The 23414-nt window shown below is 44.7% G+C and overlaps 1 protein-coding gene and 1 pseudogene across 2 annotated transcripts in view; both read right to left on the bottom strand.

Moving 5' to 3' along the window:
* The window catches only part of LOC306825396 (uncharacterized protein), a 498202-nt gene that overhangs the window by 228577 nt on the left and 246211 nt on the right, over positions 1-23414 (bottom strand). The window contains exon 11 of the mRNA XM_079346114.1: positions 21038-21211. Coding sequence (XP_079202240.1) covers positions 21038-21211 — 174 coding nt within the window. The remainder of the gene's footprint in view (positions 1-21037; positions 21212-23414) is intronic.
* On the bottom strand, positions 4449-6571 carry LOC306825782 (carbohydrate sulfotransferase 1-like; annotated as a pseudogene). Its single transcript has 2 exons — positions 6382-6571; positions 4449-5578 (listed from the first exon to the last, which is right to left on the bottom strand). The product of its transcript is annotated as a carbohydrate sulfotransferase 1-like (transcript).

Raw genomic sequence — 23414 nt, 5'->3', positions numbered from 1 at the left:
AGTTAGAATCTATATCTTTATATTTTGAATCAAACACATCATTTCTTTGTGACAATAAAGTCAGTGAGACCTCTCGTTCATGTTGATGAGTTCAAGTGCAGCATTAAGCATCGTAATAAAACAACTTCTACAATGTTTTTAGTCAAGGCACAAAAAGTGACAGAGCTGGGATATCTGTCAGTTTGAGTCTGTTACAAAGATGTTTACAGGTTTATATAGAGATTAATCATTTCCATTTATAAAAATTGAGTCGAAATACACAACTGGGTGAAAAATGAATGCCAGAGCATCCAAAATGACAAAAAGATCAGTAAAACATGTTTTGAAGTGTCCCCAAGAGGGTTAATGCTAATATTAGCTGTGTCATCCTGCTAGCTAGCTCAACTTAAAACCAGTCCTTTAAAGTTTAAACGTTCATAAATATTAATATAATAAAATCTCAGTGTACTCACGCGTTTCTCCTGTCCTCGTCTCACTGAAAAGTTTGAAAATATTCAGTTGTGTCATGTTTCCTTCTTTTTACAAACCATCACTTATCGGCTTTAAGTGGATGAAGACAAAAAGCGCTCGCGCTTGCCGCCAAATATCGTGTCCGATGAGGCGTTCATGAGCGTCGGACAAAAGACAATCTCAGCAGCACATTGTCCTCAGTAACCGTTTTCATGTGGTTATGTGTAATGAGTGAACAGGTCAAGAGTGTGCAGAAAGGCAGGTGAGTTAGTGGACCGACAGGAATGCAGTTATTTAACTCAGTCATCTTTACTGAAGATGTCGGTGTTTAGGTTTGAAGTGTGACCGTGATAAGGGCTGTCTTCCAGTCAGCGAGTCTGTTTTTACAGTTTTTCCGTTAAAGATACATCCAATAAGTATATTATATCTTCTGTTTCCAGTAGCTGTTGACTACCACACATGCACTGCACACACTTGACTGAAAGAGAGCTGATAGGACGGCCACTGTGTTAAACTCAAACACTGGTCTGGTTGCTGCTAGCACAGTCTTAACTCCGGTTTTGGACTTAAACTGAATTTACTTTAGATTAAAACAAACCCCAGCTTACTCACACATCAGTCTCCCTGTATTCTCTCACAGAAAAATGTAAAGTTGTTTTCTTTCTTCCTTCTTGATTTCTGTCGATTCTTCTGGATTCAAAAGGTAACGGCTGCGTCAAAAGGTGCGGCGCATGCGCAGGACACGTCTTGTTTGTGTTGATGAGTTCAAGACCAACAGTCAGCGTCGGAATAAAAACAACTTCTCCAGAGTTTTTATTAATTTCACAACAAAGTGACAAAGATGAGACATCTGTCAGTTTGAGTCGATGACAAAGATGTTTGCAGGTTTATATAGAGATTAATGAAGAAGCAGGAGTCTTACATACATACATACAGTCCTACATAACAACAGTATCACCATCTTCAATGCTTTCTATAGCCTAGCCTTTAGTCTCATTGTGTTCATGTGTTCAGTGATTAGAGGTTAGTGTTTCTATTACCAGAAAATAATAGAATTGAGTGTCTCTATTGTCAATACATAATTTGGCTTCATCTTAAAGTGCACACAGCTAAAAAGAAATCACAGAAGAGGAATATAAAAAAGTAACTCTAATGAAGGTAAAATGGGCTCTGTATAGTAAAGTTATTTACAGGTAGCAGCATAGTAAACTATGGATAGATATTGCTGAAATATAAAATGTAAATATCACACAATATGAACTAAACTGTAGCAGAAATATAAATATTGCTTAGTATGAGGGAAATGGAGGAACTAAAACATGTTGTGGTTCTTCAGGCAGCTGGTCACCAGGTCACAGACTTTGGATTAATGGAATTGTAATTCTTTTTAATCTGTGAATAAATAATAGAAGAAGATGAAGGTGTGTGAAGGAGATCCTACAGAAGTGTAAACTCCTGAAGGAGATTCCTCTCTGAAAATTAAATGAAGTAAAGATGAACACTAACCTGTGATCTATGTCACAGCTGTTTGATATCAATATGATAATTATCTTTGCATAACGTGTCAGATTTTGAGATCGACCCCATCGATTGGATTTCAAAGTTTGGTGTGTTTGAGACTTAGCTCATTTTAAAGCAGCAGCGCCACCTGCTGGACAAATATTGAAAGCTTTCTCCAAACAGCAGCCAAGCTTAGCTGCATCATGTGCAGCCCGATGACTCTGCTGGAGCCAGATTCACATTCAGCCCTGGCCGGGTCACCTCCAACTGATCCCACCTTTATAACACCATCACCATGACAACCACTAAACCCTCTTTAGTTGTTGTCTTTCTGTCTTCCTTTGTGTAAGTGTGTAATTCCTCTCCTGAACACTATGTGGAGCTTTAACTTAATGTGCTGAAAGCCAAGACTACAGGTGATCACAGCCAGGTGTGTGAATGAGAGCAAACAGTGTTGTGACCATGTCGGGCTGTCGGAGTGTAACCTGATCGTATTAGATGTATTAGCCTTCCTGCACCTCAGTGTTCTGTGCCTTCGACCACATAGTGAGGTGCTGATTTCAGCAGGTGTGAGGCAACAGAAGGAGAATTTTAAAATAAATAAATCTCTCATATTCAGTAGATGTTAAAAATGTGCTAAATCATTTTAGAATTCAAATTCTGTTTGTCATTTGACCCTAGTGGACACTCAAGGAACTGCAGGATTTTGCACTTCAGCATTGGAGGTTGATGCTCGGTGCGTCTCGTGTCTGACAAGATTTTATTTATTTGTAAATTTGTTTCTTGAAGGTGTTCTGCCACTTGTACATTTGTTTTATAAAAATCTAAATCTCTCTCCAGCTTTGTAAGTTTTTATTATTTTTGACTTCCCAGCCACTGTAGTTATAATTCTGTATTATTAACACTAAAAGCACAATATATTTCTTTTTAAAGGATGTTTCATTTGATTCTTTTTTTTTTTTTTTTAAGGTTTATTTTTGGCCTTTTTGCCTTTATTGATAGGACAGTGGATAGAGTCTGAAACAGGGAGAGAGTGGGGAGAGACATGCGGGAAAGTGGCCACCGCTGTTCGGAGCAGACCCTCGCAACATGGTGCGCGCGCGCTGCCGCTGCGCTATCGGCGCCACCGTTTCATTTGATTTTTTGACGTCTGAAAGGAAAGTGTTTCAGCTGGCACATGGTTCTCTCATTTCAATCAGACTAACAGAAGAATATATTTGGAGAAAGAAAGACAATCTGTTCTGCACGCATCTTAAATCCTGTTCCTCCTCAGCTGGAGATCTAGATCGATTGTTTGCGGGGGCAGCGCTGAGATTCCTCCGCTGTCAGCAGCTGAAGGACCGCTGGAGTCTAAAAATACATCAGAGAATATTTCAGCTCCCATTTAATGCTAGCATGGTTAGCATGAGCGCTCTGCTCAAACTGTAGACTGTCCATCACACTGAAGCTCACAGCGCCCAGCGGGCAACAAGCTCCGCCTCCATGCAAGATTCAAAGGAGAGAAAATCACTGTCAATCAAAGGTTCTTCTGTTACTCATCCGATCCAGCTCCTCCTCTGAAACGAGCTCAGCCTTTCTCTCCAGAGAGCAGCACGCCGTGGACATGAATGGGCCCGTGTGTGGAGTAGGCACGCTGCCTCACGGCGCTCAGACACAAGGACGAGAGAAGCTGCAGCACGCACACACACACACACACACACACACACACACACACACACACACACACGGCTGTGTGGTGTTTAACTTATGAATGGTTTATTAAAAAGTCTTTACAAATATAAACACAAACAGCATTCACAGTTTTTGTTCTGTCGTCATCGAGCTGCAGAAGATTTCATGACATTGTTTGAAAACGCAGCAATAAAAGAAGGCGAGTTTGGGTGGCCCGCTCTGAGAAGTACAGAGAGTTAGGATGAAAGCTCTTTTCATGTCTTTGATAAAAACAGTGAAGAAGGAGTGAAATGAAATGACTCTGATGAAACAAGTGAAATAACGTTCATCCCATCAGCACGACGACAGAGAGGAGAGAAACAGTCCTGTTCCAAAGCTGCACACAACTCCTGTAAACTCCCCTCAGTGCTTCTGTTCAGCTCACCTCGCTCACGCTGTGAGGGACACCTGTGAGCAGGGGCGTGTCCACAGGAACGCCCCGCCCCCCAACCTGAAACCACAAACTCTGATTGGCTGTTTGTCTTTTCAGAATCCACATTCAGTCTGAGCCTGGCTGGTTGGTGTCTTTACATGTGTGTTAGTCCTGAACACTGAGCACATTGTTTTTCATGAGAGCAAACTCCTGCAGCCTGTCCACCTCAAAGTGAAGCAAGCCGCCATTACAAGTGTTTTTGACTTTGGAAATGGTGACTCTGAACCAACATCTTCTTTCTGAGTCCTGAAAGAAGCTGAGGAGATGTGTCCCCGTCCTCTTGTGTGAGTGTGATTAGTGGTGAGAGGAGGGGAAACGGCAGCTCAAGGCGTGCATGTGCATACATGAGAAAGGCTCATGTGTGGGTGTCAAAGCTCAGGTGTTGGATTAATCTGTGCGACAGGTTTCTGAGCTGAGCTGCAGACTGAACCGGTTTGTACCCGAGCAGAGTGAGCGTGTGGTTGCACAGTCGCTGCACCGTCCTCACCATGTCCAAGCTGAGTCCAAGCCTCCAGCTCTGGGCGGCGGCTCTGGAGTCTCTGCTGGTGGAGTATCTGTAATTCCACTGGGAGGGAGCAGACACATGACTGTTGGTGTTCTTTGAAATCCACAGACGCACTCGCTCCCCCATCTCCAGCCCCACGAACCTGTAGATCTCAGCCGCCTTCTCCTCCGGGTCAAACGCCAGGTCCTCGTATCACAGCAGCATGTAGCGTCCCTGCAGCCATGCCGGTCTCTGCAGGCCGGTCTCTGCGGAGGCTGACATGTCCTTACAGGTGCTGCTGATCTGGGACAGGTCCATGTGACGGGGCTGCCGTCCCGTGGAGTTCCATATCTTCCAAGCACGGAACTGATCTGGAAAGGCCATGATGCGGGAGGCCAGGACGGCTCGGGGGTCTCTCACCAGGTGGATGATCTTCAGGTCCAGGCGAGGGTCTTCGGTCAGGGTGCGCAGGTCGCCAACCTCAGGGACACGCACCGTCTTTATGGCCACGTTTCTCCTCGACAGACACGACAGGGACGCTAAAGTCAGGTTCAGAGCGCCGCACTTCTTCGGACACCAGCTTTCATCGGGTAGGTCTGAGGCCACGCCCCCGCCTCCCTCCGAGCACGCGGGAGGGGCACAGAGGGCGTGGCTGGAGCTTCGACGGAACAAGGCGCTGGTGACGTGGTCCTGCGGCTCAGGGCGGATGTAGCTCTCCATGAAGTGAAGGTCGCAGGCGTAGAGGTTGAGGAGGAGGTCCCTGTACGCTCCCAGGAGCGCCCGGCGGTCCGGCCGGCGGCGCGGGCGGCTGCTGCTGGAGTTGGTGAAGGCCTGCTGCACGTGGAAGAGAGGCTCAAACACGTAGAACACCTCCGGGTGCTGGTTGAGCAGCTGCCCCGTGAAGGACGAGCCGCTGCGGGTCGTGGCAAACAGCAGGATGTGTTTCCGTGGCGACGCCGCCTGCATCCAACCGTCATCACACAACGGTCTCCACCTGGAGTCTGCAAGAGAGCAGCACAAGCATCAAGACTAAATGAGTTGTTTCATTTCAGAGAGCTGAATCTGTTCTCGTCTGGACTTCCACCCAGGAGAACGTCAACACATCAAGCTGATGAAGCTTCAACAGCTCAGAGAGTCAAGATGCACCAGTCAGTCATGTGGTTACAGGAAGCAGCCCATCTCTAAATACATCACTGCTGACCAGGAGTTGATGAGCACATTAAAGGAGATCAATTAGAGAATCAGGGATGTGTCATTTCTCCGTCCTGTTCTTCTTGAGGGAGGATTTAATGAGCTGTGGGAGTCTGTCTGTTGCTTCACTTACACCTTTGATGACACGTCTTTCTCCAAACTGCTTCCATGTCCAACTTATTCTGTGACCGTGTCCACTTTGATCTTGTTGACATGATATCCATGCAGACTCTGTGCTCTGATGTGAGACCAGTGATGAGGTGGCAGCAGCAGCAGCTCAGGACGAATTTGGGAACCAGAAGGTCACCGGTTCAAGTCCCAGCACCGACCAAATCTGGAAATCGGTCTGATAGCGAGCTAGCGCTTCTGAGCTGTGTGTGTGTGTGTGATTGAATTTCCCCTGGCAGGATCAATAAAGTTTATCTTCTGCTATAAACAATATGAGCTCCTAAGCAGCCAATATTTGGACATTTCTTATTTTCACTTATTTCAATAACTGCAGGTAAACTTGTGCATATGGTGGTTTTTATACTTGAGACAGTTTGCAGGTGTTTGTCTTTCCTCTCGTCTGTCCTTTACTGAAGCTTCAGTCTGCTTTGACTCTTCAACATACAGTTTGTATGAATCCTCAGTGCTGATTGGCGTGGAGCTGCAGTGGGACGCTCCCTCACAGGGTCCAGACAGGGAGTCCCTCAGGGTGCGGATGGCGGTGTACTGCACCCCCAGAGACGCACAGACCAGCAGCAGCAGCGTCTTCCAGGAGCACTCCATCCTGCCCCCCCACCCGGCTCTGCAGTGAAAACAAAGACACACAATAAGACTTGAGTCAGTTTAGTTCCAGGCTCGTTTGACTCCCTCAGACCTCCACTGATGGAGCAGTTGAAGTTCCTGCTGCCAGGAGCTTGTTAAAGCGTCTTTACATGAAATGAACATGTGGGAGACTTTCCCTCCCTCTCACTGTGCTGAACATGTTTCACCTTCACACCAACTTTATTTACACACTATTTGTGCTATGCTACGCTAACCAGCTGCATGTCGTAGCTTTAGATGAGCAAGTAAGTCAAACAGAGTATTTACCAAAACCACTTCCTTACAACACAACATTTGTAATATCCAGCTTCAGGAAAAGGTTGCTTCCTCTTCGCTTGTTTCAACAGACACAATCTCTCCTGCAGCATCTGAACCACGAGGAACAACAAGCTGAGATTTGTTCTGTGTAAAGACACGACTCAAAGGAGGGACGCTCTCCTGTCCCTCTCAGAGACAGCTTCACACACACACACACACTCCCCTCGTTCATTAATGATGTGTGTGTCCCGGGCAGACTCGTGTCCTCAGGAACAAATCACGCTGAGCTCAGATCGGCTCTTGATGTTCCATTAATCACAAACAGCGTGAAACCAAAGGCGTTTACTGGAGCCGCCATCATTCTGTCTGAAAAGGGCTGAAAGCTGCAACCACAGAAAGTGAAGTCATCGGGGGGAGAGCGTTGCTTTGTTGGACACAACCTGCAGATTTAATTCTTCCTTTCTCTGGAGTCCAAACAGAACATCAGAACATTTCACCTGCAGCAGCTTTGAACTCTCTGAAGATGAATCCTCTAAAAGGCTGGAGTTATCCTCCATGCTGATGGCTGCTCCACCCGCCCGCCTGAACTCACTTCCTGCCTGTTTTTCTACATCACAAAAACAAACATCTCCAGACTCACACACCCTGATGCAGGATCAGTCTCAGGCCGGGTCTGGTTCGGGGTACCACACAGAGACAGACTCCAGGATGAGCAGAAGTCCAGCACCCTCATCCACCTTCACGGCTCCCAGTGAAGTCTCACACCACATCCAAAACCTCGTCCCCCCCAGTCCCTCTCAGACCTCATCCCCCACCTGCACTCAGGTCTGGTCTGGTCTTCACACCAGAGCCTCCAGTCTGGCAGCACTGGTCCTCCTGGATCTGTAATGCTACATCCTGATGTAAATGCTGCTCTCCCAGGCCCACGCTGCTTTACTCCTTCTGTTCTGATGGAAACGCTGCATTTTATAAATCCATCGATCATTCTGAATATTAAAACAGTAACCTCTGAGGAAACACTGCAGCCTTTCCTCTTCTTCTCAGCACACATGAATCTGCTTCTTCTTCTGGTTGAAGGACAGGAGGGATGAGCCTCTAATCATCGGACACTAGAGCCAAAGACAAGCTGAGGACAGTGTGAGAACATAAATCAATAATTAACAGGTTTAACTACATTAAAAACAGGAGGCTTGTTTGAACAGGTGGGTTTAGAGACGTGAGAGTCGATGTTCGGGATGTCAGGTGGGGAGGGGGGGCAGAGCTGTAGACCCTGGACCTCATGGTGGTCATGCAGGCAGGAGGGATGAGGAGGCTGACAGCTCCTCCTTCACAGGGTCTCACAGCAGGAATAACAGACTCTGGAGGGGGCCTCAGCTTCTGTGTCCCTCCAACAATAACAGTCTCACACAGAGGATAAACGCCTCGGGGACAGCAGCAGCCAAATCACACCCAGCTCTGTACATGTCAACACACAGGGAAGTCATGAGTGTGTGTGTGTGTGTGTGTGTGTGTGTGTGTGTGTGTGTGTGTGTGTGTGCTGCAGGAGAGGAGGCGCCCTCGGTGGAAAAGGAATCAACCAATGAGGTTAGAAGTGAGTGATGAGGTTGGGACTGAGGGATTTGGGGAGTGATGGAGGGATGTGACAGGACGCCTCGGTGCGTTCACTGATGCCACGTGGTCACAGGAAGTCGTCTCAGAGCTCTGTGCTTCCTCACGTGACGCCCTGCTCAGACCGCTGATTCAACCTGCCATATTCTAACAGTTCACCTTCAGTCTGAGTGTGCAGGAGGGACAGAGTCATCCCTCTGCTTTAGTAACAAAAAGAGAGAGGCGGGGTCAGAGGAGCAGCGGGGGGGAACAGTGAAGTGTGTGTGTTTGACTCTAATCAAGAAGCTGACAGTGTCACCTTCAGATCTTTAACCTGACCTTTAGGTGACACCGCTCTCAGTCTAGTTAGAGTAAGAAGCAGCTGAGCGCCTTATCGCTCTCTGAACTCTTCCTCCCAGCCGAAGATCCACCATGTTTTTGTCTCTCACACGTTTTCAAACTGCGAGCAGTAACCACGCTCAGCCTCCACCACGTCTTCATACCATCAGATTGATCCTGTGACGTCCGAGTCTGTGAATTCACATTACGGAGCTTCACATACACACACAGTCAGACGTGCACACACACACACACACACACACACACACACACACACACACACACACACACACACACACACACACACACACACACACACACACACACACACACACACACACACACACACACACACACACACACACACACACACACACACACACACTTGCTTCTTCTACCTTTTTATTCATCTATCTATTCATCATCAAACGGCCTGTTTGAGGACACGTTGTCTGTAAGTGGAGCAGGCAGGAGACGGAGAGGATAGACTTTTCTCATCATTGGGGGGTTTGGAGACAGACGAGAGACACATGTTAGAGGAGCACAATGCAGAGACTTCAGAGTCGCTGTAATGTGTGCTCTGGTTCTGGTTCTGGTTCTGGTCTCACACCTGAATCCAGATTTTTCTTTGTGACGGAGGAGGTGCAGCAGCTCCCAGGAAAACATTTCCTCCTTTCTTTAAGAAGAGTGTAATAACCCCTACAATCTACACACACACACACACACTCACACGCAACACACACACACACACACACACACACACACACACACACACACACACACACACACACACACACACACACACACACAGAAACAGCTCCACTAGAAGGAGGCATGCTAGTTTCTAAAGCTGCAACAAAGTGATTCAGAGCTCCATGAAGGGCCAAACAAAGAGCAGTGAATGAAAAGAACACAGAGATAAAAACACACTACAGATAATAAACGTTTCTGTGCTTTGATTAAAATGTAAATGAAGAAACATTTCTGAAGATATTTCAACAGAAGGCAGCTGTAAACAGGTCAGTCTTCAGCTTCCAGCAGATCAGCAGTGTTCTGGGAGGTTGTTCAGATATACTGAACGCTGCTGCTCCATGTTTACAGATCTAAACTAATAAAACCCCAAAGAAGAATATTTATGTTACACATCAACACATCATAACTCCACTCTCTCTGTGTGTGTAAATGTGTGTGTGAGTCCTGACTGTCTACAGTGAGGGAGAAGCTGGAGTCCTGCTGGCTGTGTTGTTGTCAGAGCTGTGTTTACATGGACGGGACGGCCGGCTCCTCCCCTTGTGTATAAAAGCTGTTTGAGTCAAGAAGAAGAAGAACATATTCAATGATTATTTGGATGAAGAGTTTTTACATCATTCTGTGTCAGTTTACATGAAGCTACCAGCTAACTAAAGAGCACTAACATTAGCATGCTGACACTACAATGCAGGATACAGGTGATTGAAGCTACCAGCTAACTAAAGTGTGCTAACATTAGAATGCTAACACTACAATGCAGGATACAGGTGACTGAAGCTACCAGCTAACTAAAGTGTGCAAACACTACAATGCAGGATACAGGTGATTGAAGCTACCAGCTAACTAAAGTGTGCTAACACTACAATGCAGGACACAGGTGATTGACGCTACCAGCTAACTATAGAGCGCTAACATTAGCATGTGAAGGCTAAAAGTTGCTATTTAATCCTTTTCCTAAATGTTAATAGAAATCTGACTCCTCTAAATAATTACCTCAAATCTCTGCGCATTCTTTTGATGGGATGAGAGGAATGACTGAAGACGTCTCTTTCAGGTTAACAGAGTTTATTAACCCGATGAATCAAGAATAGAAGTTACAGATTCTCTGGGTTCAACACTACTTGTCCCTGACAACAGACAGATACCTGGTCAGTTCATGAAGTCTGAGCCCCGACTATCTTTCCCTGAACCCTTTTATACATTAGACAAAGATTATCTAACCAAATTATGAATTTGAGAACGTGCAGTTTCCTTCCTCTGATTGGGACATCTTTCCAGATTATGCGCCTCCTGATGTTTGGTTCCGCTTCTCTCATTGGTGCATCATACTCCCGAATCCTTTGTCCTTCTGTAGGGGAAGACACATCCTACCTGGCCTGTTTCTTATCACAAGCAGACATCTAGTCTAGTAATCATTTCCTTTTAAGCAACAAACCTCTTAAGTGATTAACTATCAAGGCCCACTGAACCTATCAATGTGGATGAGTGATTAACTGTTCAGGGCTTTAAACTAAACCTATGTTTGATTTGGTGAGTGATTCAGTTTAAAGGGCCACATCAAAACACATGTTGGAATGTGTAATCACTTCTGCAAGCCCTCTTCACAGAATACCTTTAACCTGTGAACTAAAATCTCAAACAATTAGATTAAAACACTTAGAATGAACATGATATAATAACTGATATAATATAAATGTGAACAAACATCATTCATACAATGGATATCTAATCATTCCTTTGTATTTGGTGATCAAACCTTTATTCAACAATACATTATTGCAGTAAACACTTTGATTATAAGTAGAAAGAGGCCTATTATTCTAATAACTCCCCCTTTTGACCTCATCAAACATGAGATCAATTTATAAAGAATCTTCTTCACAAACATTGGAGATCTAGTTCAATAATTGGAGCATCGGAGAGTAGCAAAGCCTGAGTCTCACATGCAATCAAGGGCAACTGATAAGGGGGAGGAGCATCTAATTTACCTTCAATAGCAGTAGAAATCAAACGTATTGAGAGGGAGCGGATGCATGGAATGCAACAACACCCACAGAGCACAAGCAAAGCAATAACCATTATGATAGTGGTTAGTATAGACAGAAAGACAGCCTTCCATTTACCAAACATTCGATCCACCCAGCTATTGAATGGGCTGTATACTCCAGAATGTTCCGTCATCTCTTCAGACAGAGTGCGGAGACCAGCAAGCGCCCTAGTGACTGAGCGATCCGGGGCTGTGTTATTGGGAATAAAGGTACAACAGTGATCTCCAAACATGTGACACACTCCACCCTTCTCAGCCAGAAGCATGTCTCGGGCCATTCTATTTTGTACAGTCATCAGAGAGGTGGCTGCCATTTGCTCTGACAATCCAGCAACAGCATCCCTGGTTAAATTTGCAAGCCATTGAACATTATAATGTATATAATTAATTCTATCTACATTCTTACTAGGTGTTATTGGAAAAATAGAAGAGATGATGGGAATGTTCTCGAATCCTGCAGCTACCTGATCTGCTAATTTATACTCATCTGGAACCCCCCTAGGTACCCCAATCGAATCTATATAAGTGGGACCTTTAGTCAAATCAAAAGAATTAGGAGTGGATCTCCGAGACCTGTAATGGGGAACAGATGTCAACTCACCTCTAAATGAGCAATATACACATTTGACAAATTAGCCTTTAGTTTGACATATTTCTGGACTTGTTCTTCACAGATGTGAGAAGTAAAGGTTCATTTAGTCAGCTATGTTTATGCTTTCTGCAGTGTAAATAATGTGTGGATGGAACAAAACTATTTACAACTTTGTTTGTCTGAGATTTGTCACGGTAAATGCTTTAGATAAGGATGAAGAAAGTCACACTATGTGTTGTCTTTACAAGGGCTTTTACTACAGCCACTGCATATATTATGCATCAATGCCCGTCTATATCCCACTTTTTTCTATGTTTCTTTAAGAATGTAAAAAACAAAGTGGGTTGTTTGCATAATAGATGCATGCAAATAAGTACTAGTGATCTCCGACAGCTAACTCATTTCCTACGCTCCTTGAATTAATCAATGCTCAAATTTAGCTATATATTTAGCTATATATTTAGCATCGACGACCCGATGGGGCCTTCTTCTCTCCTGTAAAACACACTATCTAATCTCTCCTTTAAAGATACTGATCAACCCAGTGCACAAGTCAACAAGCACACAGACCAGAGCCCCACTCTTCCAATCAATAGCCAAACCCCAAAATGAATCTTCCAGCAGTTAGAAAGGAACTCCTCATCTTAACTATGCAAATGTATAGTTCATCTATTTTAAACCTTTTAGAAGAATTTTAAAAGATCTACTCCTCTCCTTCAGGAAATGTTCCACTATTATTGCTTATTTAATAACACTAAAATTCTATTTATCAATCACACTCAAACAAAATAATTACACAGGCCTTCACACACAGCACCACACAGCACACAAACACACACACCAACAGACATCAACAGCACACACACACATCTACTCAGGCTGTAAAGCACTCACTCACACATCCAAAGACTCCACCAGCACACACACATCTACTAGGTAGAACTAAAGGTGTTGCTCAAAATACTAGTAACAGGGTAGAAGAAAAAAACCCTACCTTTCCCCTTTCCACTCTCTGAACCAGTGAGAGAAAAGAGAAAAGGAGGTCCAAAGGAGGTGCGAACGGAATAAAAAAATATATATCTCTAAATATTTGTACTTGAACTTAAGGAACAGAACTTCTGTCCAAGTTAACACACAACAAAAGACACTATATACACGTGAACAGCAGAAAATGTATAGACGCAATGCCCTATTTGGAGTCCTAACTGGCAAGCTTCTACAGCAGTCTTAATGACAACTGCGGCCAGTCACTGGGGGTTCTATCCCAGACTCACAAACAGTTTTAATACACTTCTGCTGATTCACCGCCTCCCCAATGATCCCACACACAGTTCTCTGTTGACTGAAATGACCAGCGTTCAACCTGTTGCCTTCTTTACATCATTCAGTGTCAGAAGAAAAGACCCAGCCCAACATTCAACCCAGCCAGTCTCTCGCCCCTAGCTTACAAACCAGTCTCTCGCCCCTGGTTTCCTAGTCAGTCTCTCGCCCCTGACTTCTTTTCGTAAGGCCTTCTGTTCGATTTCTAAATTTAGACATTAACACCGTCTATACCCAAACCAGACAACGATAATTTAGATTTTCCAATGTGCACAATTTTATGGAAAAGGTTTGTGTTCACCTTTGGTTTTTGTGAGGCCTCTCGATGTCTGGATAGGTCTGGACGTTATACCATAGACTTCAATGCAGTCGTTCTACCACCTTAAGAAATTAATACATTTGAATTAAACACTCCCCCCTGAACTGCTACCTTATTGTGGTGGGGGAGTTTGAGCACTCAAATGACCCTAGGAGCTATGTTGTTGGGGGCTTTGAGCCCCCAGCAGGGTCACCCAAGGCAAACAGGTCCTAGGCGACGGGTCAGACTAAATGCAGTTCATAAAACCCCTATGATGAATAACATAAATAGGACCGTGATGTCGCCCGGCATGGCGGAGCCGGGGCCCCACCCTGGAGCCAGGCCTGGGGTTGGGGCCCGCAGGAGAGCGCCTGGTGGCCGGGACTTTGCCCGTGGGGCCCGGCCGGGTTCAGCCCGAAAGGACGACGTGGGCCCGTCCTCCTGTGGACCCACCATCCACATAGGAAGCCGTAGGGGTCGGGTGCAATGTGGATCGGGCGGCAGTCGACGACGGGGGCCTCGACGACCCGATCCCCGGACGCAGCTTCTGGCGTTTGGGACGTGGAACGTCACCTCACTGGGGGGGAAGGAGCCTGAGCTTGTGCAGGAGGTTGAGAGGTACCGGCTCGATATAGTCGGGCTCACCTCCACGCACTGCTTGGGCTCTGGAACCCAGCTCCTTGAGAGGGGCTGGACTCTCTACTTCTCTGGAGTTGCCTGCGGTGAGAGGCGGCGGGCCGGAGGGTGTGTTCCAACTACCAGGGAATCACACTCCTCAGCCTCCCTGGGAAAGTCTATTCCAGGGTACTGGAGAGGAGGTTCCGGCTGTTAGTCGAACCTCGGATTCAAGAGGAACAATGTGGTTTTCGTCCTGGCCGTGGAACACTGGACCAGCTCTACACTCTCCAGCGGGTGCTCGAGGGCTCATGGGAGTTTGCCCAACCAGTCCACATGTGCTTTGTGGATTTGGAGAAGGCATTCGACCGTGTCCCTCGCGGCGCCCTCTGGGGGGTGCTCCGTGAGTATGGGGTTCGGGGCCCTTTGCTAAGGGCGGTCCGGTCCTTGTACGACCGGAGCAGGAGTATGGTTCGCATTGCCGGCAGTAAGTCGGACCTGTTCCCGGTGCGTGTTGGCCTCCGGCAGGGCTGCCCTTTGTCACCAGTTCTGTTCATTACTTTTATGGACAGAATTTCTAGGCGCAGCCAGGGGCCGGAGGGGGTCCGGTTCGGGGACCACAGGATCTCGTCTCTGCTTTTTGCAGATGATGTGGTCTTGTTGGCTCCATCGAACCCGGACCTCCAGCGCGCACTGGGGCGGTTTGCTACCGAGTGTGGGGCGGCTGGGATGAGGATCAGCACCTCTAAATCTTAAGTGCAATGGTGCGACACGTCTTAAATAAAGTTTTTCTTTTTTTAATCAATCGGTAAACTGATACAAACTTGCCGGCCCAAGCCGCTACGTCATCAAAAGGGACGTTGACAATCGGATCCCTTTAAAAGTTGGCACGTGCCCAGTTCTCACTCTCGTTTTTTCTTTTGTTGCTCCTTGTTATTCCGCTCGTCACGACGGAACTTTAAAACTTAAGCGCGCTAACTTTCCAGTTTTTCTTTGTTCCAATTTTGTATTTTATTAACCAACGTTTCTTCTTCAAGTTTCTCAATATAACCAGCGGCACCTTTAAGCCTTGAGAAGCCCCCGTTAAGACTTGTGCACACGCATTTTTAATGAAATCGTTTTTCATCATTTTTGGACATTTTTGGAATTATTCCTTTTCCACCAGTGACTCTCAGCCATTTCAATTAGCAGGAAGTTAACGATCGTTCATCAACAGAAATATTTTTGGGTAAATCTCAAAACTCTCGGGAAGACAACTCTCACATCTTCATTAAAAATGTTTGAGCCTTCTTACAGGTGAAATAATCCTAAAAACCACGTGGTGTGAATAAAAATAAAAGGCTTTATTAGACACCAGGAAACTTCACTGTGATGGTTTAATAACATCAACATCAAGTTCACAGTTTACCTCTGGGTTTAAGATCGTTTAAGTTAAGGTAAATTATTACAGAGCTAACTTCTATGATCTGCGTCTCTTTTCTGTTTTTATAAACAAGGTTTTATTGGCCTGTTACAATTTCTCTTATTAAATCATCAAATAACATCAAATCATCTCCACAAACATGATACAAGAATGTATAATAGCAAAGTTCACCTTCTTCACACAATAAAAAGAAATGAAATAAACACAAAGGCTGTAAATAATTATAAGTCAAATCAATATGCAGATTGTCTCCACACGTCTCCTCTCACAGATCCTTAGTTCTCCTGAACGCTCCGATACGGGTCGGATGAGCAAGTCGCTTTAAAAGTTGTGGCCGCAATGAATTGTGGGTCGGCACTGTCTTATCTCCTTTGGTAAAGGATGCTCCAGTGTTTCCTAAAGGAGGCTATGAAGGAAACAATATTCAGGTGCTGAGTCTGCACCTGGATCCAGACATCCATGTTTGTAGTTCTTTTAAAAACTCAGTGAAGCCTCCTCTTTGTTTGGATCCAACAAAGAGACGACTGATTTATTATCAGACGACCAACGACTCGTGGTTACAAACACAACTTCACACTTTAACAGGTGGCATCAACTTCTACTGTTATCTGTGAATAAGAGTGCAGCACTGCACATGTCCACAGGGTGGTGCTGTAACACAAACATTTATATCCAAAGAGTTCATCTTGGCTCGTTGAGTCATGAAGCAGTTTAAGTTCAGAATATGAGAATAGAAAACAGTCCGAGGTCATGGTCCTGTGTGTGACGGTGGAGCTGATCTCAGAGCAGCTCAGACTGCAGCACTGAGACTCATCTGAGCTGTGATTGGTCCGTCAGTCTCCCAGTAACACGGCCCAGTTACAGACTCACCAAACACCAGCTGCTGCTGCTTCCAGCTCTGTGATCGTCAGGAACAACAGGATCCTCTCTTTAAACACTCAATCCCAGCTGTTGATATAAAAAGACATAAATCAGAGAAATCATGAGTTATAATCATAAAAGATCATTATTATTATTATAATCATATAAGATCATTATTGTTATTGTTATCATATAAGATCATTATTATTGTTATAATCATATAAGATCATTATTATTATGATAATCATATAAGATCATTATTATTATTCGTGTTCACGTGTTGTTGACTTGAAGCTCAAAGGCACAGAGAGTCCCTGAAGGCATCATTAGTTCCTGCCTTTGCTTGGTCCATTAAAGCACATTGTAAACATCTGTTTTGAAGGTGCTACATAAAGTTGTCCAGATGTTTTCAGAGTGAGCTGCATGTGTGAACACAAACAGGAAATGAGTTGGATGAAGAATGTCTTCTGCTCTGAATCTGCTTCAGTGTCAGCCACACAGTTTGCAGGTTTCTGTCTGTGTGACTGAGGAACTGACGCTCACTCCTCGTCATCTGCTCTCATCCGTTTACACTGAAGTCAGACTTCATGTTGTGGAGGCGGAGCTTAATGATGTAAAACAACCCTGAGCAGCAGTATGTGCACTCACACGTCTGTAGATGGAAACTCATCACAGCAGCACTTTAAAGTGACAGGCTACAGTTTACTTATGAACACATGAGAAGCATGTGATGAAGTGCAGCTTGACTTTAATCCTCCCACTCTTTAGCTCCTGGAGCAGAAACATTCAGTCTGCAGCTCACTTTATGCTGGACTGAAACATCTCACACACTTTGGATGCTCCTCTGTAAACTCCTGTTCACTGCATGTTGTTTGCTCCTTACTTCTTTATGACGACACTCTGACATGTTTACATCTTCATGTTCATTCATCTTCACCCTCCTCATTTGAAATCAATACAGAAAGTAACAAAGCTGATTGAACCCTTTAAGGGCAGAAAGAACAGAAACCTGTTTTTAAACTTTGGGCTCAAAAGTGAAAAGATGAAAAAAGAAACAAAGTGTGTTCTTCTTCACGTCCCACCTCTTCCTTTGATATTCAATGTTTGAGCAGCGTCATCACTTTCACTTCCTGTTTGATGATCTCTCACAGGTCACTGGAGCTTCAAGATTTATCAGGAAATGATGAATTTGTGCTTCAAACTAAATCAAGCTGAGTCCAAGTTCAACAGAGTTCAGTGACTTTGAGACAAATCCTGTTTCCTGAGTGTTTGTCTAAAATCTCTGTGTACACATGGAAATGAGAATAAAGTGAGTCAATGAAAACAAGCTGGGTGTGTCTCTGCTGTTTCTTCAGACTGACAGCTGTAAAAAGATTCTAACAGAGCAGCACTGACACTGACGGAGCTCTGAGCTCACTGAAGCTTCAGCCAGCTCATTAAGTCAGAGCAGAACAAGCAGAAGATCAGGATTCAATCATTGCTGCTGTTTGTCACCTTTGATGCACATTTACACAAATTCTACTTTTATTGTTGCTTTTTATCACAAACTTCTCCTGCAAATGTTTTCAAAACCAACATTTCAAATGTTTCATGACTGATGAGTCCTGGACTGTTCAACCCAGCAGAGACCAGGACGGACTCAACTTAACCCAGCAGAGACCAGGATGGACTCAACTTAACCCAGCAGAGACCAGGATGGACTCAACTTAACCCAGCAGAGACCAGGATGGACTCAACTTAACCCAGCAGAGACCAGGACGGACTCAACTTAACCCAGCAGAGACCAGGATGGACTCAACTTAACCCAGCAGAGACCAGGACGGACTCAACTTAACCCAGCAGAGACCAGGATGGACTCAACTTAACCCAGCAGAGACCAGGATGGACTCAACTTAACCCAGGATGGACTCAACTTAACCCAGGATGGACTCAACTTAACCCAGCAGAGACCAGGATGGACTCAACTTAACCCAGCAGAGACCAGGACGGACTCAACTTAACCCAGCAGAGACCAGGATGGACTCAACTTAACCCAGGATGGACTCAACTTAACCCAGCAGAGACCAGGACGGACTCAACTTAACCCAGCAGAGACCAGGATGGACTCAACTTAACCCAGGATGGACTCAACTTAACCCAGCAAAGACCAGGATGGACTCAACTTAACCCAGTAGAGACCAGGATGGACTCAACTTAACCCAGCAGAGACCAGGATGGACTCAACTTAACCCAGCAGAGACCAGGATGGACTCAACTTAACCCAGCAGAGACCAGGATGGACTCACTTTAACCCAGCAGAGACCAGGATGGACTCAACTTAACCCAGGAGAGACCAGGATGGACTCACTTTAACCCAGCAGAGACCAGGATGGACTCACTTTAACCCAGCAGAGACCAGGATGGACTCAACTTAACCCAGCAGAGACCATGATCGACTCAACTTAACCCAGCAGAGACCAGGATGGACTCAACGTAACCCAGCAGAGACCAGGATGGACTCAACTTAACCCAGCAGAGACCAGGATGGACTCAACTTAACCCAGCAGAGACCAGGATGGACTCAACGTAACCCTTTTGTAGGAGCAGATTATTAATATAATATGCAGGGTGTGTGTGTCTGTCAACTAACGGGGTGTGTCACAATTGTCTATATAAGGTAGGAACCTTTGTTCCCGGTCAGGTGTTCCACCCGGAAGGGCAAAACAGTTGTTGACCGCTAAAGCAGTGGAAAGCACGGTTACCTATGGGGATGTTTGATCGGTGAAATATGGAAATGGTGAACTAAATGGATGAAAATAAATCAATGGCATGATTAACAACAAAGAAACAAGTCGACTTTCATTCATGAAACAAGGTAACAACAGCGCGTCAATTAGTAGGTGCAACGCCTCAGTGGCTTAAAGCATCGGCTTAGCCTCTACACCTTTACATACCTCAGAATCTCCAGTCTGTAGTCTGGATCCTTCTGAAGGTCCCTCAGCAGCTTCACTCCTGAATCCTGCAGATTGTTGTCACTCAGGTCCAGATGTCTCAGATGGGAGGGGTTGGACTTCAGAACTGAGGCCAGAGAAGAACAGCTGATCTCTGACAAACTGCAGCCCCTCAAACTGAATAAAGAATAAAAGAAGAGAATAAAAAGAATGATGAATGAGATAATAAGAACATAACTGTATGTGTGTGTGTGTGTGTGTGTGTGTGTGTGTGTGTGTGTGTGTGTGTGCTTCATAATCACATGTCAGTTCAGAAAATCTTGTGTCTTCAGTTTTGAACATTTAATAAAAATCAGAAACTTTCACTTTAAAAACATAAAGAACTCCATTTAAAGTATTTTGTTAAAAATCTGATTTGTTGATGATGCAGATTCAAACAAGAAAATCAACATGAACAGCATTCAATCTAAAACTTCATGGAGGTCAGAAACATGTGAAGATGAAAATGTTTCAGCTGATAATCAAACACATGAGATGTAAAACACAAACAGAGAAGAAGTGAACTGACCCCAGAGCCTCCAGTCTACAGTTTGGACTCTGCAGAAAATCACTCAGCAGCAGCACTCCTGAATCCTGCAGATTGTTCTCACTCAGGTCCAGCTCTCTGAGATGGGAGGGGTTGGACTTCAGAGCTGAGGCCAGAGAAGAACAGCTGATCTCTGACAAACTGCAGTCCCTCAAACTGAATAAAGAATAAAAGAAGAGAATAAAAAGAATGATGAATGAGATGATAAGAACATAACTAGGTCCAATCAGTGAGTGTGTCCCTAAAATAAGTAGAGAGACTTTGTCATTGTGTTATTGTGGATCATTCAAATGTCAGCTTTCTACAGACATCATCCAAACATTCATCCAGCTGTTCATGTCAATAAAGACACCAACATGTTACTGATCTCAGTCAAGATTACACACCCACTACTCTACTGAGCTACACACACCTGGGACTGTCTGTGTGTGTGAGGGTGACTGTGTGTGTGTGTGTGTGTGTGTGTGTGTGTGTGTGCGTGTGTATCTGTGTGTGTGTGTATGTGTATGTGAGTTATTGAGTGTGTGTGTGTGTGTGTGTGTGTGTGTGTGTGTGTGTGTGTGTGTGTGTGTGCTTCATAATCACATATGTCAGTTCAGATAATCTTGTGTCTTCAGTTTTGAACATTTCATAAAAATCAGAAACTTTCACTTTAAAAACTTCAAGAACTCCATTTAAAGTATTTTGTTAAAAATCAGATTTGTTGATGATGCAGATTCAAACAAGAAAATCAACATGAACAGCATTCAATCTAAAACTTCATGGAGGTCAGAAACATGTGAACATGAAAATGTTTCAGCTGATAATCAAACACATGAGATGTAAAACACAAACAGAGAAGAAGTGAACTGACCTCAGAGTCTTCAGTCTACAGTTTGGACTCTGCAGAAAATCACTCAGCAGCTTCACTCCTGAATCCTGCAGCTTGTTCTCACTCAGGTCCAGATGTCTCAGATGGGAGGGGTTGGACTTCAGAGCTGAGGCCAGAGAAGAACAGCTGATCTCTGACAAACTGCAGTTCATCAAACTGAATAAAGAATAAAAGAAGAGAATAAAAAGAATGATGAATGAGATGATAAGAACATAACTAGGTCCAATCAGTGAGTGTGTCCCTAAAATAAGTAGAGAGACTTTGTCATTGTGTTATTGTGGATCATTCAAATGTCAGCTTTCTACAGACATCATCCAAACATTCATCCAGCTGTTCATGTCAATAAAGACACCAACATGTTACTGATCTCAGTCAAGATTACACACCCACTACTCTACTGAGCTACACACACCTGGGACTGTCTGTGTGTGTGTGTGTGTGTGTGTGTGTGTGTGTGTGTGTGTGTGTGTGCTTCATAATTACATATATGTCAGTTCAGATAATCTCGTGTCTTCAGTTTTGAACATTTAATGGAGCTCAGCGTGAGTTCAGACAGGAAGACTGGTGTAATTCTTTCATTCATTCTGAAACCACACCCCCTACTACTATGTCTCTCTCTCTCTCTCTGCTGAGCAGCTGATTTTGGGCGTGTATCATCCTGGAATTAACCAACCAGACTCTGCCACCAACTTTCTCAACCAATCAACCTGCTGCTGTCAAACGCTTCAAACTCTCTCTCTTCCACAGTCATTCTGTTTCTTCAGGCTCACGCTGCAATATACGCTCAAATATGCGTGTTCATGTGTGCAGCTGGAGACGCTGCTTCAATCAGATTCAACTCAAAAGGAGAATGTCATCTCCACTCCAATGACCTCAGCCCCACGGGCAATGGCAGCACACGCTGGTGCAGGAAGCTGCCTGATCATCCAAAAAAATCGGTGAAATCCGGTAATGACCTCAAAGCTGTATCATTGTCTCCACACTGGCATAAATGTGGTTTCTCAGTGACAGCGCCTCTCACTCACAATACAGTCTGCTTCAAGAATAACAACAAAGTGATTGAGAGACTTGCAACCTACAAATACCTGGGTTTCTTCCTCCAAGAAAATCTCTCTTTCAAACGTCACATTGAGTGTCTTACTAAGAAACTACAAATGAAAATGGGTTTCTTGTATAGAAATAAATGTTGTTTTTCTTTTGGTGCCAGGAAGAGAATGTTCAAGCGGTTCTTTTACCCGTTATTGATTATGGTGATATTTTAGATATGCATGCAAATTCATCATCTTTGAAAATGCTAGATTCTGTAAATCATGCAGCATTACGATTTGTTTCAAACACTGGTTTCCAAACTCGTGCTATGGAGAATGTTACTCCATGTGTACTATATGTACAAAGGTCTCATAGAATCTGTCATATAAAATGTATGTGAAATGTCTTAGAATACTACATGCACAGCCTATCGGGTGCTTTGTTTTCCATCATTTCGCTCCCTTTATTCTGTTTCTCTCTGTACATGTGGGAAGAGTCACCCAGGCTCTTTCTCACCAGGAGATCTCCTTCTCAGCCTTGGGAGATGCTAAATAGTCATGTAGTGAATTCTCTCACACTAGGGGATAGATGGTGCCCTGCCAGGTGGGCAGTGGCTCTATGTGGCGTGATGGGGAAGTGCTCTGTGTATGTTGTTCTCACTATATTGTAATTCAACGGGGTGTGGCTATCCAGCTATTAGGACTTGTGCTCACGGCTACCGGTTTCTGGCCTCTCCACCCATACCAACCAGCAGCTCACAATCGACCTGCATCACATTGATAAAAGTTGGAGTATAAACAGTAGGCCACGCTCCCGTCAAGGCACATCATTTGGCGCCTAGATAGAAGCACCTTCAACAGACCGATGGACTTGCACAGGAATATGTAATCCTGAAGGAAATCAGAGATGACTAACTTACTATTGAAGCGTAAGGTCTTCCAGCCCCTTCATACTAGTCATGGTCATGTGACCTCATTCAGCAGGTCGCATTACAATCGTGTCTCTTTAACATTAAATTCCAGCCGACGTGTCTGCTCTTAAAGTCAATGCTCAACCTTTCATCATATTTCAATGGGCATCCCTAGGTTTTGGGGGGAACTTCACTTTGCATAGGCATGGCAGACTACAATCCATTTACATGATCAGTTAATCGTAATACAAATCGGATGAGTCGGTGGGTCTGCTGCACATTATGCAAACTGTCGAGTCAAACGGACGGAAGCAGACGGAAGGAATGAATCGTCACAGCGCGAGTGCACCCGAGGTATTAAGAGAGATGCACACAGACAGCTGGGGAGCAGAGGCAGAGCGACAGGTTAATATGCTGAAA

Source organism: Symphodus melops (assembly GCF_947650265.1).
Source record: "Symphodus melops genome assembly, chromosome: 6".
Classification (NCBI taxonomy): Eukaryota; Metazoa; Chordata; class Actinopteri; order Labriformes; family Labridae; genus Symphodus; species Symphodus melops.
The sequence above is the reverse complement of the archived record's forward strand: the minus strand, read 5'-3'. Positions and strand labels throughout refer to the sequence as shown.